Source organism: Enhydra lutris, unplaced genomic scaffold (assembly GCF_002288905.1).
Source record: "Enhydra lutris kenyoni isolate GAN:26980312 unplaced genomic scaffold, ASM228890v2 scaffoldscaffold24, whole genome shotgun sequence".
Taxonomy (NCBI): domain Eukaryota; kingdom Metazoa; phylum Chordata; class Mammalia; order Carnivora; family Mustelidae; genus Enhydra; species Enhydra lutris.
The window spans coordinates 18,813,887-18,829,748 of NW_019154108.1; the positions used below are offsets into that span (position 1 = coordinate 18,813,887).

A 15,862-nucleotide genomic window follows, 5' to 3' on the forward strand; every position below is an offset into this window, starting at 1 on the left:
CAAAGTGGCTTTATTGAATGAATCCAGCAGCATCCAGTCTAGCAAATAGAAAAGAGCTCTGTTGAGCAGTGGAAAAGGAAAGGTTTTTAAAGACAGAAGGAGCAAGAAAAAGGAAATTATTAGCAAAGAATACATTGTTTTTTTGTTTTTGTTTTTTGTTTTTTAAAGATTTTATTTATTTATTTGACAGAGAGAGATCACAAGCAGGCAGAGAGGCAGGCAGAGAGAGAGGAGGAAGCAGGCTCCTGCCGAGCAGAGAGCCCGATGCGGGGCTCGATCCCAGGACCCTGAGATCATGACCCGAGCCGAAGGCAGCAGCTTAACCCACTGAGCCACCCAGGCGCCCCCAAAGAATACATTGTTTTAAGCAAGGTCACCCTCCAAAGGGGAAAGGTAGGGGTCTGACTGTGGATTTCCTAGGGCTGACCAGGAAATTCCATGTTGACAGTTTAAAGATCACATTCTGGGGCACCTGGGTGGCTCAGTGGGTTAAAGCCTCTGCCTTCAGCTCAGGTCATGATCTCGGGATTGTGGGATCGAGCCCCACATCGGGCTCTCTGCTCGCTGGGGAGCCTGCTTCCCTTCCTCTCTCTGCCTACTTGTGATCTCTCTCTCTCTCTGTCAAATAAATAAATAAATAAATAAAATCTTTAAAAAAAAAAAAAAAGATCACATTCCTGGGAGGATTGAAACTATAGCCAGGTTAGGTGTTAAATCTTTGTTTGCTGACATGGGGCCTTAACGTAAGTGACTCCATTTGGGTCCTGTGGTTTTCTTTTTAACAATACAATAGAATATTATTCAACCATAAAAAGACAGGAAATCCATTCTGTCACATGCTATAATATAGGTGAACCTCTTTGAGGACATTATGTTTAAATAAAATAAGTCTGTCACTAAAAGGCAAATACTATATGATTTCTCTGAAATGATGTATCTAAAATAGTCAAATTCATAAAAACAGAAAGTAGAATGGTGGTTACCAGCGGCTAGAGGAAGAGAGAAAGAATTATTTAGTGGGTCTAGAGTTTGAGATTTGCAAGATGAAAAGTTCTAGAGATCTGTTTTATAACAATGTGATTATACTTAAAACTACTGAACACTTAAAAATGATTAAGGTGGTAAATTGTATGTGGTTTTGTCGCAATTAAACAAAATTGGTTTTTGTAGTAGGCTCTATGGCCAACATAGGGCTTGAACTCCCGACCCTGACATCGGGAGTCCCTTGCTCTACCAACTGACCCAGCCAGGCACCCCTCATTAGTTAAATTTTTTAAAAAGATTGCCCATGGTGCTAAAGACCAACTGAAGTCATAAGTCATAAATTTGTCTTACCACCATTCAACTAAGTCATGAAAATTTCTTTCTAGGTACAGTCTCCAGCCAGAACATAGGTTCCAGAATACAAACAGCTGGATTGCTCCAGGTTTAGAGATTAGCAGATCAGGTGGCGCACAGGGCAGGAATGGAAGGAGTTATACTTTCTGGCAGAGAAGTACATGACCTGGTGGTTTTGAGGACTTCGTGAATTGGGTGAAAAAAGAAAGCTTGAAAGTGTTGAGGTATTTACCAGATGGCCCAGTACCTGGACCACTGCTCAATTCACCATGCTTTCAGAATTTATGTATTCTGATTCCAAAGATTACAATGACTTGATCTAGCTCCAGCATCTTCCTGATGGGTTCTCTTTGTTTTCCTTATTACTGAATTTAGAAATGGAATGTATAATATATATTTGCAAAATCGTAATTCACTATTGTCAGGCAAGCCACAAGGGAAGGCATATTGCTAGGTTGTTGCTTAATAAGTCTAGAATCAAAACTTGGAGACTTGATTTATCCTTCTGATGCATGATTTGTTCTTACAATAGGCCTTTCAGTTAAGGTAGTGTGATGTAGGAAATTTGTTTTCGTCTCTTTTTAATTGCTTTTTTTTTCCCTGTGTGTGATATAAATTTTAACATTTTATCATGACTTGAAAGATTGTCATCCATCAGGCTGAGCACTAGAATAGAGCAGAGATAATCTTAGTATAGAGGTAATCCCCCTGCTATAGGGATAATCCCCTACTATGTGGATAATCTTGCCAATGAGACTGTAATTTGGTATCTGCTTAGGCATAACTCCATTGGATGTTGTTTGAATGGGCACTGCCATTAACTGTCTCTTAGCTGTTTTCCTTTTTCCTTATTTTCAGCTAAGGTTATCTTTCTAGTCTTGTCCTTAACAGAGTGCTAAATAAATGATTCAAATATATAACATCCAACTGGTGTTAATGAAATTATACCCAATGTCACGATTGGTCTTTGGACTGTATCCCGTTCTTCTCTTTGGCTCTCCTACTTTTGCAGGAAGCTAATCACATCTATTACAGATAGATATTATTAAAGTCTTAGAGAAAAACATTTTTCCCTTTTAGGTAGGGGGACATGTTCTGAAGGTAGTAGATTTGAGGTCTCCAAAAGAGTTAAGAATGTTTTAAGGGCCCAGCAGAAGGAAATGGTCCTTTTTTTTCTGGAGGAATTTAAGAAAACCCTAAAATAGCGGTACACTGTATCTTCCTTTATGTGCATAAGCTTTTTCTTCTTAAAATTTTTCAACTGCATTCCCAATCCATAAATTAAAAATTTTAAATAAATTTAGAATAAACTTTAAAATATGACTATTATATCATTGGGCAGGAAAGACAGCATCATCCAATGGGCTGAACACTAGAAGAGAAATTACACTTGCAAGTTTCTCTAATAATAGTTATAATTATCACAATGAACCACTCATGTCTCTGTTAGCAAGGTTTTTTTGTGCTGACGAAGTCTGAAGAAGTATAAGATTAAATGCACGGGTCACCTCCACCCGGGTTCTCTACTTTGCAATTTGGGATTTTTCCTGCTAATGACATTCATTGTTAAATTTGGCTTATTTTCTTCTCTCTAGTGATGCATCAGTTGGCAAATTTGAGGTTTGTTGCTACTCTCAGTGTGTAAGATATAGGCAAATGTAGTAGGTCACTTATTCCAAGATAGTTGTGATATTGTGATTTATAATAAATATATATATATTTGGTCTTTGTCCAGTTTCTGGCACAGAGTTCCTAACACTCTTGCAGTTTTCTGTGATGAGAACAATAAAACTGTCTCTTATTGTATGGATGAGGTGGTTTTTAGAAAGCAACTAAAGATGGGGGCTGGTTGCCAGGAGACCAACCGTGTGATCAGAGGGTTGGAACTTTCAGTCCTACCCGACCTCCGCCTCTGGGAAGAAAGGAGGGACTGGAGGTTGAATCTGGCACCAGTGACCAGTGATGAAATCAACCATGCCTATGCAGTGAGGTCTCCATTAAAACCCAATCAGAGAGCTTCCAGATTGGTGAACATGTGGAATATTGGGGAGAGTGGCACACCCACACTTAGACAAGACATGGAAACTACAGGCCCTCTCTCCATACCTTGTCTTGTGTATTTCTTCTACCTGGCTGCTCCTGAGTTATATCCTCCTATAATAAACTGCTGGTCTAATAAGTAAAATGTTCCCCTGAGTTCTGTGAGCCCAAGGAGGGGATCGTTAGAACCTACCAAGTCTGTAGCCAGTTTGTCAGAAGCACAGGTGATGACCTGGACTTGTGATTAACATCTAAAGTTCAGGGAAGCAGGGTAGTCTTGTAAGACTGAGCCCTTAACCTGTGCAGTCTGATTCTGTCTCCAGGTAGATAGTATCAGAGTTGAGTAAGCTTGCAGGACATGCAGCTGGTATTGGAGAACTTCCTGTCGATGAGGGGAAACCCCCTCAACCCACAGACATCAGAATTGTGACCAGACCCATAAAGGTCTTCTTTCTTCTTTTAAAGGCCCGACATGCAGCAGAAATAGGAGCTGATGGTATCGCTGTCATTGCACCTTTCTTCCTCAAGCCATGGAACAAAGGTAAGCCGGTAGTCTAAGCACATGGTGCCTCACGCGGTCCACTTCTTTTTGCCTTCATTCAAAATGGTCATACTGAATTCCTGAAAGTAAAGTTGTGTGGACTGATGGCGTGAAGTTGCGGTGGTGCAGCATCTGTCCAGAATATTTGGTCTCCCTGGATCCATAAAAGAAAAGACCCCTTTAAGAAGGGCTTCAGCTCTTGTTACCAAGTAATCTGATTGGGTCATCCACCAAGCCCCAGGTCAGCCTCCAGGTGCAGGTTAGGCATCCACTCGTAGTCCGGTTGGTTGTGTAGGGTCAGAGCCACATGGCAAAGCGTGGGGTCATTTTTCTCAAAAAAAGAGGAATATAAATGATGGGCATCTTGAGACTACATGTTCTAGTCAAGGTTGGGTGAGTAATGAATTTGAGGGAGATTTCAGAGAAAGATCCATTGTCTTCCAAAATACCAAGTTAATTGCTTTCTCCTTCTCTGCTTTCTCCCCAGCAATTATTTGTGGCTTCCAAGTGTACTGAGTCTTTTTAATCCTTCTGATTAGCAAACAAAGAAGTACAAATTTTGAAAGGATTGAAGACAGACAATCCATGATTGCATGCATGATTAAATAAAATCATAGCTAAATGTAATTGGGTCAAAGTAATTGTGAAATTCATCTAGTATTGGTAGAGAGAAAATAACTGTTAAAATAGGATAAGTAATTTAAATACTGCCATTTTGAGAATTCAGAACGAACATATTTTAAAACTTTTTTTCACATGGTTATAAAAATTTTATGTCAATACATTTCCCAAAAAGAAAAAGGAAAGATGATGAGTTATACAGAATAATTTTCTCAAGTATTTATCATGGGCAGAGTACATCATCACAGTATTCAGATGAAGAACATAAGATTCTCTCTCCCACTCCCTAGTGTAAGCAGGTCTGCTGGATTTTATTTATCCTCCTTAGCAATGTCGCAGTGAAAACTCATGGAGGATGATGTAGGAAATTGCAAATCCTCAGTAAACTAGAATGAATTCTCTTCTGCTCTATCTGGATTTCTCCCAAAACTGGAAAAGTGCCAACCTCTGGTTGAATTATTGTGACATGTGCCACTATTCTTATAACTTCCCTCTTTGAGCCAATGTTTATATTTTTGCTGTAGAATTTTCCCAGTTACAACTTGATGATTCTGATCCTAATGCAAATTCCTTGTTCACTGACCACATTTAGCCCTCGTTGGGATAAGAGCACAAGATACTGATAGGCTTCTGGCTTTGATAAGAGTATTATTTCATGAGCTTCTCTTAATATGTGAGAAGGTTTACACCAGTTTTTTAATAGTATTTTAGTATGGCAGGAAAGTGATCATCTTATTTTGGCCTTTCTATGGAAAGGAAAATAAACCTTTGAATGACGTGATTTGCAAAGACATTGCATTACCAATCTCAGGGATGGTGAGAGTGATCGAAAATTTTCAGCTTCTGAGAGGGATGGTTGCATTCCAATAGATGGTTAGTTTTTGACCAGGGAAAGTTAGTGTTTTATACTTGTTGACACAGTGGCTTTTCCTGCTCTTCTTTCAGATGTCTTGATTAATTTCCTAAAGGAGGTAGCCGCTGCTGCCCCAGCATTGCCATTTTATTACTATCACATTCCAGCCTTGACAGGGGTAAAGAGTAAGTAATGCTTCTCCCAGTGTTTCTTTCCCTCCATCTCTCACATTTTACCCTGTTTTCAGTAAGAAACTCCCACTCCATTGCACTCCACCCCGGGTCACAAAAGCATAAAACTGTTGACCAGATAGTTCGAATTGGCTCCAAAATAAGTCAGTCTTATCAAAAATAATTCACTCTTATAGATCATTGACACTATCTTATAACGAAAGTTTTTACACAGTGGCAGACGGAGGGAGAAGCAGGCTCCCTGCTGAGAGTGCGGCCCAAACCTGATGTGGGACTCGATCCCAGGACCATGGGATCATGACCTGAGCCAAAGGCAGCCACTTAACTGACTGAGCCACCCAGGAACCCCTTCTTTTGACTTTTCTTTTATTTTTACTGTGCTTCTCCAGAAAGGGGATTGTTACAATTAGATAAAATTTCTTAGGAGATTATTTTTTGGATACCATTTCTTTCTACTTCCTTAAAAGAAAAAAGATAGATGTTGTGATTTGAAAACAATCATCTGTTGTCTTCGAGGAATGGAAGCCTGGGGGCTGAAATTTAACAAGTCATAGGAATTACTAAGTGGGGGCAAGTGACGTCCAGATGAGAACAGCTCCTGGCACTCAGAGCAGATGTGAGGGGCTCTATGTGATGGGACTTGACATTTTCTGGACATGTGCAGTTTCGTGAGGCATTTTCTGTTTTGAGCAGTTCGTGCTGAGGAATTGCTGGACGGGATCCAGGAGAAGATCCCCACCTTCCAAGGGCTGAAGTTCAGTGACACCGATCTTTTAGACTTCGGGCAGTGTGTTGATCAGAATCGCCAGCGACAGTTTGCTCTCCTTTTTGGGGTGGATGAGGTAAGTTATCCACTGGCCTGACCCAGCAGGGAAGTTACCCTCCGGAACAGTTTGTAAGCTGTTTAGGTTGCAAGATAATTTCTCTCACTCTTTTTCATTCAAGTGAATCCTCTGTGTGTTTTTGCTTAGCAACTGTTGAGTGCCCTGGTGATGGGAGCAACTGGAGCAGTGGGCAGGTGAGGCTGATTCATTTCTCCCAGCATTTGTAACTGCGAAGCCCCCCCAGGGAGGCATTTGCTGCATATGTGTTTATACTTCTTGCACGGACACCTTTTCTAATAAAAGCTGCCTTTCTTTCCCCCAGTCTTTCAGTAAAAAGGAATTAAGTAGAGCTTATTAGCAACTCAGTCACTGTTATTAGAAGCGTCTGTTGCAATTAGAGGTGAGGAACTTGAGCTAAGAGCGTGCACAGAACTTGCCAGAAATTACTTAGTTACTAGTAACAGAAACCCATTGAAAGTAGCTAATGTGGAAGAAGATACATTATTATCAACTACTGGGAAATTGGATAAAACTCAAGAGGAGGAAATGCAGCCAGGCCTCAGCTAAGGTGAGAACCTAGGACCGCAAAGCTTTCAACAGCCAGGACAGATGGTTCTCCACTCGTGCTCCTCTGGAGACTGTCACCCCTGCGTCTCTCTGCACACCTCTCTCTTTCCCTCTTTTGCTCTCCGGGTGCGCTCTCTACACTTCAGCATGCACAGGGACAATCGTGGCTGCCCGGTCGTGAATCTCATCTCAGGGTATCACTAGATAGCACTGCCTGTTTGGCTCGCCCAAGTCCAATCAGCTGCTGCCAGAAAAGTAGAATCATGTGGCCTGATGCCTTCTCAGCAGAGGCAGGCAATTCGATTAGCATGTCCACTGCACATGTTTACCTAGTTCATTAGAAACGTGCCTGCAAGGGATTGAGTGAAATATTCATGTCAACTGAAAGTTCATTTCCTCCCTATGGGAAAAGGGTAGGAGAAGCAAAATAATATTGATAACATGTCTTGTTGAGCATGGCTTTGATGAAGAATAAGTAGAATAAGTAAGTTAGGTAAGTTATTCACCAAGCCAGGATGGCCTGCGACATCCACTGTCACTGCAGGGACATTTCTACCATGGAAACCTGAATGCCTGGATCTGCTGACCATGAAATTCTTATTTTTTTCCCCCCCAGAAATTCTTACATTTTTTGACTTTTGTTTTTTGGCCTCCATACTAGGCATTTTAATTCTGTCAACATAATCTGTAAGTGAAGTACGTTTCATTAGACTTTATTTCTTCTTAATTATAATTATATTCCTCTCTGACTAAATATGCCTAAGACCCCTGGGATTTGAATTTTAGGATTCTGAAACTCCTCAGACATATTGTGACTTAGGAGTGTTTCTCATCTGTAAGTGACTTACCTCAGCTATTATATTTTATTTTTCCTTATTTTATTGCCAGAAGATAATGTGAACTTCACGTTCTTGGAATCCCTTGCTGTTTACTCCAGGGTCTCCATATATGAAATACCAACAGCATTCTATTTTTGATATATCAAGATAAATATATTTTTCTAAGACTGACTTATATGAGAAGTTTTAGAAACTAGGGAAACATCCTTGTTAAGAATCTCTGTAAACTTCTACCCTGCTGATTTCTCGAAGAATTCAGTCATTAGTCTAAGGTATTTGTCTTTACTGGTAGAGTTGGATATTATTTTTTTAAGTCCACATTTTATCAGATCAAATAACTTATTCTCACTTGCATTTTTGCTGTGTGGAAGCAGATGGCAGCATGAAATGACGAATGCCTCTGCCACAATTTTGTAGCCTTCTGCAAGTCATGGTTTCTTCACAACCAAACAGAAGCCAGGGTTTTGAGAGAATTAGAGATGATTTATGTCAGGCACCCGGAACACAATAGACAATAAATGATCTCTCATTTTATTATCATCTTTATTAATATTATTAGAAACTAGTCTAGGTAATATGTAAATTGTATAAGTGTATATATTACAGGTAATCTGTAAATTGGCAGAGAACTCAGATAATCTGCTGGGATTTGCCCCTTTCACCCAGTTCCTCAGCATAAGGCTTTTAGGCCTCCTCTCAGATACTACGTTTTACCCACAGTTCAAATCTAGCTTTGTGCCTGTGCATGTGCCCTGGGGCAGTTGTTGGCTTCAGTCACTCCCTACCAAATACACCTCCATCTCTAACTTTTTTTCCTTTTTTCTCACTTTATCTTTTTCCCACTTTTCTTCTTTTTCTTTATCCTCTTTGGTATTCTGTGCCTCCTCTTGGCACCGCTTACTGTTGCTAGATAACTCAGAAGCGTAGACACCTGATCTCTAATAGATTAGGGCCAAAAAATAGACTTCTGGAAGGCCTGGTATATTTCTCCCTTTTAGGCATCAAAGGGACTTGAAGATTTAGATGTCTCCCGCTGAGTTACTGATCCTGCAGTGTGTACTGTTTTCTTTCCAGTACCTATAACTACCTGGGAAAAAAGACAAACCAGATGTTGGAGGCTTTTGAACGAAAGGACTTCTCTTCAGCCCTGAACCATCAGGTTAATTTTTCTTTCCCGCTGGATAGTTCTTATTCTCTCTCATCAGCACTCCTAGCACACCTGCCCTTGTTAAAATTGCCTCACTGCCTCTTTCTTTACTTTCCTTCTGCTTCTTACCTGTTCTTGTTTAAAGCCAAACCTATCCTGATTGTGTTCCCCACATGTCCAATCAGGACAGGCCCCATAGAGGAATGCTCTTTCTCTGTGTTCCTCCTAGAAACGATCTTACTTTTACTTTATGTTCAAAGTATTTTTGTGACTATAAAATAATAGCGATAGCGTTCTGGGGAAATGAACACGTGCCATCCCCTTGAGGACTTCACACCCAAGTCTCCAGAGTATATGAAGAAGCCGTGACGCTGGTAACCCAGAATGGGGAAACTCAATCCAAAGTCAGAGCAGGTCAGTCATCTTCACCTGCCGCGTGTTGAGAACTGGAAGCATCTACCAAGCAGAAACAAGAGCCAAGTGGGTGATCTAAAAGGAGACACTGGCTTCGAAAGAGGAAGAGAAAAGCAGTAGGAGCTGATGGGTTACAGGGAAGACCGGAGGTGGGGAGAAATGGTGGCTGCTGCTAATGTTACACTGAGGGCAGGCAGCTGTCCGGAGAATGGAGAACCTCACGAAAGGAAGAACCAGTCTCTGAGCTGGGTAGTATGTGTGCTTGAGGTCAGTGGTATGAGGTGCAAAGAAACAGCATAGGCACAAGAGAAGGACTTATCAGAGGTCAAGAGGCACAGGGATTTTTTAAGATGGTAAGAATAACTGAGTGGAGTATCCCAAAAAGATAAGTGAGAGTGAAAGGTATGAGCAAGATTGGAATAGTGCTCAGCCCCGATGGTGTAGCTTCCCAGTGAAAATTATTTCTGAAAATTCCAGCCTGTTCTGAGTTGTATGAGAGGGAAACCAGAGGACAGAATCGACAGTGAAACGGTTGTGAGAGGAGCGCTTCCATTTAACAGCTTCTTTTTTTTTTTTTTTTTGACTGGTCCAGCTTCCATCTCTTTCCCCCCAATTAGTCCCACTCAAATAAGTCATCCCGCTCGAAAGGGTACTGGTAAGGAATGTAGCTTACCCCATTCTCTGGCTTTTCTTACAGAAGGCTAGTGTGCGTGTGTCTCGACTCCGTTATTCAAATGCCAAGGGCTGAGCCAAGTGCGTAACTTCGGTCAGGCTGGTCTCTGCTGTAAAGGAACTTGCAGTCAAGTGAAGAAGCAGACCCAACAAGTCAGGGCAGAATTTATTCATTCTCATGGACTTAAATGCCATCTGTTGTATTTACATAAGTGAAATGACACACGTACAGAGATGCTTCATACTGTGTTGTTTATAAGAGCAAAAGACGGCAACAACCCAGATACCCAGCCATAAGGAAAGGGTTAAAAACATTGTGTTTGAGTGATGCAATGGAATTATATGCAGCCCTTAAAAGGACGAGATCATTTTCTATGTACAAATCTGGAAAGATTTCATGATATATTGAGTGTACAAAAGCAGTGGAGTATAGAGTTGTGAATGTAATATACTATAGTTTGTGTGTGAGGGGAAAAAAGGACATATACATGCATGTTTTTAAGGCTCTGGGTTTTAAAATTTCATCGTGTACTGAATTTTTTGTTACTAGACTGTATATAATTGGTTAAAACAACATAAAATGTTAATCAAAAATGCATCTCTTAATGAAATGGGTGAGAGCCTGTTTTTATGAATTAGCTTACACATTCATGGATGAAGATGACTTAATGCTAGGGTGAGTTGCATTTCAGCATCAATACTATTTATGTTTTTTGGTTTTAGAGAAATAAATGCTATGAAACCCTGTTCATATAAATTAGTAGTAAGAATAGAAGAAAGTCTATTATAGCAATGTCACTCAATTCTTTGAACAGTTTTTTGAGTTGTGTTAAAAACCATAGAATGTGTTAGTGATTTTCAGCTGACAGCCTGAGTAGCAACATTGAAAGCAGTGTTGAAAGCAAAAAGTTGAAAGCCCTGTAATTTTTTAGAGGACGTGATACCTGTTAACTAGAGGAATCGCTTTTTCACTTTGTCAATGCCAATACCAGTATTTTGATTTGCTCCTTTATTCGGTTCCCAGAGGTGTCCCAAGTGATATAGGCAGTGCCAAGGCAATGATACAGGAAATACATCTTTATTTTTTTCAAAAGTGGGAAGAGGAGCACTCACGAAAAGGAAATCTAAACAGTCTGCACCTCCATGCAAATTCTTAGTCTCATTTAGTTTAAGAAAAATAGCACTTACGGAAGTTAAGGATCCAGAAATTATTTATTCCCATAAATTTTAGCCTTCCTAAGTGCTCCTAGATATCTTAGAGAGTACCTTAGAAATTAGCATACCCCAGTTTGAAAACAACCACAGTAGCTGATAAGTTTAGATGCATAAGGGTCAGCTAGATGATGAAGGCTGCCCACCCCCATCTTAACTCTGTTGTGCAATTCTGTCTTTGGCACTTCTCTGCATGGCCCCCTTTTTATAAAACTTACATGTATAAAAAGAGCCTACCTTATTTTGGATGGATTTCAACCATCCTCACTTGGGGGTTTTTCTCCACTCTGACAGGCCTTCAGAAAACTAAGGTGGTGGGCTTTTTCTTTTGGGGTTTCTGTCCTTTGACCTCCAAAATTTCTACATTGTTATCATAGCTTAGTGATACTGACTGTCGATTTTTTTTTTCTTTCCAGTTTTGTATTCAGAGATTTATCAACTTTGTGTTCAAACTTGGTAAGTTTTCTACTTTGTCTGCTGTGACTTTTAGGGAAATGGAAGACCATCACTTTCTGTGAGGGTTCAACAAGAACACTTTTCAATGGTCTGTTGCAAGCAGAATTTTATTTCCAATACTAGCTTCAGGGCCAACCTATAAAGTTGTGAAGTAAATCTAGTTGGCACCCTTCTACAAACCTCGTTCGTCCATCTTAGCACTTTGCTTGCCTCCCCACTCTGCACACCATCTTCTGATTGTTCTCAGCACTCACTCCCTGTTTGTGCCTCTGCTCATTAAAATTCTACCACATCGTGGCTGATTTCAGCCTGAGTCCTTGGAGGAAGGCAGTCTGAATATAGATCTTACTAAACTGTGAATGACTGACAGCTCTCCCAAGAGTATTTGCAATGTAAAAAGAGTTTATTAACATTTGTAAGCTCAAATGGATGGAGGTTTGGGTAATATGACAAAGTAAAATTTGAGGGAAATACATTGAATTTGCATAGAGAAGCCTTTTCAGAGTCTCCTAAATATTATCCCATCACGGATGACAAATGCCACCATTCATTCCACTTGAGGAGATTGGTTCTTCCTGAGAACCTAGGTCAAATCTAGGAAAAGTTTTAAGTTTATTCTTGGCAGACCACCCACCTCCCTTTCAGAGCCTTTCTGCCTTATTCTGGCAACTCCCCGCAAGCCCCAAGCACCTCTTATGTGGTATGGCCCACATTCTTGAAGGGCTCTCTGCTCGCTCTCTTAATCCTTCAAAGACAGTGTTTCCCATCTGCTTTTCACTTTCATGATTTCTGTCATTAGTATGTGCCACAAGTATCATTAATTACCTATTATCATTCCCTTGTCCCAAGTAGTACTTTTCACAAGATTGTGGGTTTGGTGTGATAGTTATGTATGTGCCTAAGGTGCATTTAAATAAATATTGAACTATTTTTTTTAAGATTTTATTTATTTATTTGTGAGAGAGAGAGAGAGTGCATGCACAAGCAGACAGAGGAGGCTCCCTGCCAAGCAAGGAGCCCCATGTGGGACTCGATCCCAAGACCCTGGGATCCTGACCTGAGCTGAAGGCAGCCGCTCAACCAACTAAGGCACTCAGGCATCCCAATTAATACTGAACTATTAAAACTAGAACCAAAAGTGTACCTGTGTCTATATAAGATCATTCTGTATGCCAGCAGGGAGAATGCAACATTTTTGCCAAATACAGCTCTAAGATATTAGCTGAAAAAATTTACTCTTTAGGCAGAATATTTGTATTTTTAAAGACCTGGACTCGGGCCACCTAGATGGCTCTGTTGGTTCAGTGCCCAACTCGACTTCAGCTTAGGTCATGATTTCAGTGCCATGAGACTGAGCCTCATGTTGGGCTCCATGCTGGGCCTGGAGTCTGCTTAAGATTCTCTCTCTCTCTCTCTCTCTCTCCCCCTCCCCAGATAGAAAGAAAGCTAGCTAGCTAGCTAGCTAAAGTGGACTCTTGAAGATAAGTTTTATGATTTAAAAGAATGTATCTTTAAAGAAATCATTTCAGACTTCTTTGGCAGGTTGGAGCTTTCACAGTTTAGGCAAGCAGAGAGTTATCTTAATAAACTTTTAGTCTTATTGTGAGGGTAGCTCCCCGTTCTGCCATTTATAATAGGCCTGGAAGGGCCATTTTGCATTCATCAAAATATACTGTATATCTTTGGTCAAACTAGTAGTTTCCTTCCAGATGCTCAATTGTTAGTTAGCTTAGCAAAACAAAGTTACTTCTCATATGTGGGATCTAAAAGTATAGCCAGTTAAAACAAATACCTTTCTCTCTCTGCTCTGTATTGTTTCGGTAGATCTACCTTCAACATCCCTAATTCTATCTTCAGCTCTGTTTTGTACTATTTCATTTCACTGAATATATATTTTCTTCATTTCTAGCATTTCTTTTTTTTTTTAATTTCCTGTTTTTGTTTTTATTTTTGTTTTCAGATTTTATTTATTTATTTGACAGAGAGAGAAAGATCACAAGTAGGCAGAGAGGCAGGCAGAGAGAAAGGGGGAAGCAGGCTCCCTGCTGAGCAGAGAGCCCAATGCGGTGCTCAATCCTAGGACTCTGGGATCCTGAACTGAGCCGAAGGCAGAGGCTCAACCCACTGAGCCACCTAGGCACCCCAAGATTTTCCTGTTCTTTATGCCCTTCTCGTAGCCTATGGCTTCTATTCCTCCTTTTATCTCTGTGAGATCTCTTTCAGAATTGTGCATCATCTATTCCCAGGATGTGGGATTTGTCAGTTGTGCATTTGCAAGCTCTTGTGCACCTTCTTTTTCTCATGTGTTTTGTAATTTTTAACTTTGATTTTGTCTTCAGAGACTGTTGTTTTCTAGAGAATCCATTGAGCTCTAGGCTATAAAGTGTCCTAACAATTTGAGGCTCAGAGTTGTCCTATTTTTACATTTTTACATTTGCCTCTGTTGGACACAATAGTTTCACCAGTTCTAACCAGTTTGTAGGTTAATTTCTTAGTACAGTTTTTACACCAAGTGCCTAATGCAAATATGGATCCAGCATTCATCGATGGCACAGGCTTGGGTTTTCTTTCATATGATCTTTTTCCATCCACAGCCTGGCAGAAGTCAAGATTCCGTGCCTCTCTATCCCCAGGCCAGCAGGCCAGGTTTTCTTCCACTGCCTTTCATAGAAGGCTGACTCCCAGTTTTACCCAGGGCATTTAATTTCGGACCCCTGCTCTGCACAGACCCGAGCGAGGCTTCGTGTTGGGTTCCTGCCCCAGCTTTATAACATGAGCTCTAAAACAGCAAGATCTTAAGGAGTGCATTTCTCAGGGACTTCTTAGATGTGCTAGAACTCAGTTCTGCCTTAGCAATGAAGTCCTGTGTCCTCTGATCCACAGCCGTATGTCCCTGAATCCGATCATCTTCACGGACCACCTGGCTGCGGTAACTCGCCACACTGACCTCTTTCTTCCCGATACCTTTGGTCCCTCCTTCTTCCTTTTGAGGTTGACTTTGAGTCTTCCCTTGTTTTGTTTTACAGTTTGTCAAATTGTTAACAATTTGCCAGCTTTTCTATATGTTCAAGGCAGAAAGAAGGATTTCCTTTGCTCAGTCTGCCGTAGTGATAAGAAATGTTCCCCTCTTTTACTTCCACCTTATCCTATTGTAGAAGTCACTAGACTGTGATCTCTGTTTTAGGATGTTTGTGGCAACATGGACGGTCCCAGTCACTTTTCCTTATTTATTTTTCCTTTCTAGGTTTTGGGGTGTCACAGACCAAAGCCATCATGACTCTGGTCTCTGGGATTCCAATGGGCCCACCCCGGGTTCCGCTGCAGAAAGCCTCCCGGGAGTTTATTGCTGCTGCAGAAGTTAAGCTGAAGAGCCTGGATTTCCTTTCTTCCACTGAGTTAAAGGATGGAAGCTTGGAATCGTGGAGCTAGTGCCTCTCTGTCAAATCAGAGTGTGTGCGTTGAATGGTGCATTTATTTCTCAAGGACTTTTTAAATGAACTAAACTCTTTTCTAGCAAACAAAATCTCACCCCAATCAACAAGGATTTAAGTACCTTCTAAGATCCTAAAAATGCTTTATTTTGTGAAGGGGTAAAAACTCTAAAAGGAGTCCTGAGCCCTGAGTCATTCAATATTTCACAGAATTTTTGTGGAGAAATTTCTGCTTATATGGATGAAATGGAATCAAGAGGAAAAAATTATAATGATTCATCTCATCGGCCTTTAGGAGCCCCCATTATGTTGATTTCTGATTCTTAATCCTATTTTAAATTTTTTTAAAAATTTTAAGCCACTATAATATACTTTGATTTTAAATAAACGCTCATCTGGAATCTAGGACAACTCTGAGCTACTTCATTTAGGCAGGTACCCTTACTTGAGTGCCAAATTACAATGTGACTCAACTCTACACAACTGTTAACACAGCAGCTCACTTGCTATTCAGTCTAATTCTAGAATATCTGCTTTCAAATTAACTGTGATATCAGTTTTCCCCCAACATACTGCGTTAGGTGAAGACTTGGTTCAGTTCTTACCACTCAAAGGTCCATTAGAGTAGCTTTTCACAGAACAAAGAAAAGGCCCTCCCCAAAGATGAACTCAAGTCTCCACTTCTTGCTATACAGAGAACTTTTCAAAGCTCGAAG

The 15,862-nt window shown here is 40.5% G+C and overlaps 1 protein-coding gene across 1 annotated transcript in view; it reads left to right on the forward strand.

Annotated features, from left to right (window-relative positions):
- LOC111150727 (N-acetylneuraminate pyruvate lyase) overlaps positions 1-15,570 on the forward strand; it is a 34,672-nt gene extending 19,102 nt beyond the window's left edge. The window contains exons 6-12 of the mRNA XM_022508292.1: positions 3,844-3,919; positions 5,486-5,578; positions 6,278-6,426; positions 6,556-6,602; positions 8,889-8,973; positions 11,676-11,715; positions 14,960-15,570. Coding sequence (XP_022364000.1) covers positions 3,844-3,919; positions 5,486-5,578; positions 6,278-6,426; positions 6,556-6,602; positions 8,889-8,973; positions 11,676-11,715; positions 14,960-15,144 — 675 coding nt within the window. The 3' untranslated portion in view covers positions 15,145-15,570. The remainder of the gene's footprint in view (positions 1-3,843; positions 3,920-5,485; positions 5,579-6,277; positions 6,427-6,555; positions 6,603-8,888; positions 8,974-11,675; positions 11,716-14,959) is intronic.
- The last annotated feature ends 292 nt before the right edge of the window (positions 15,571-15,862 follow it).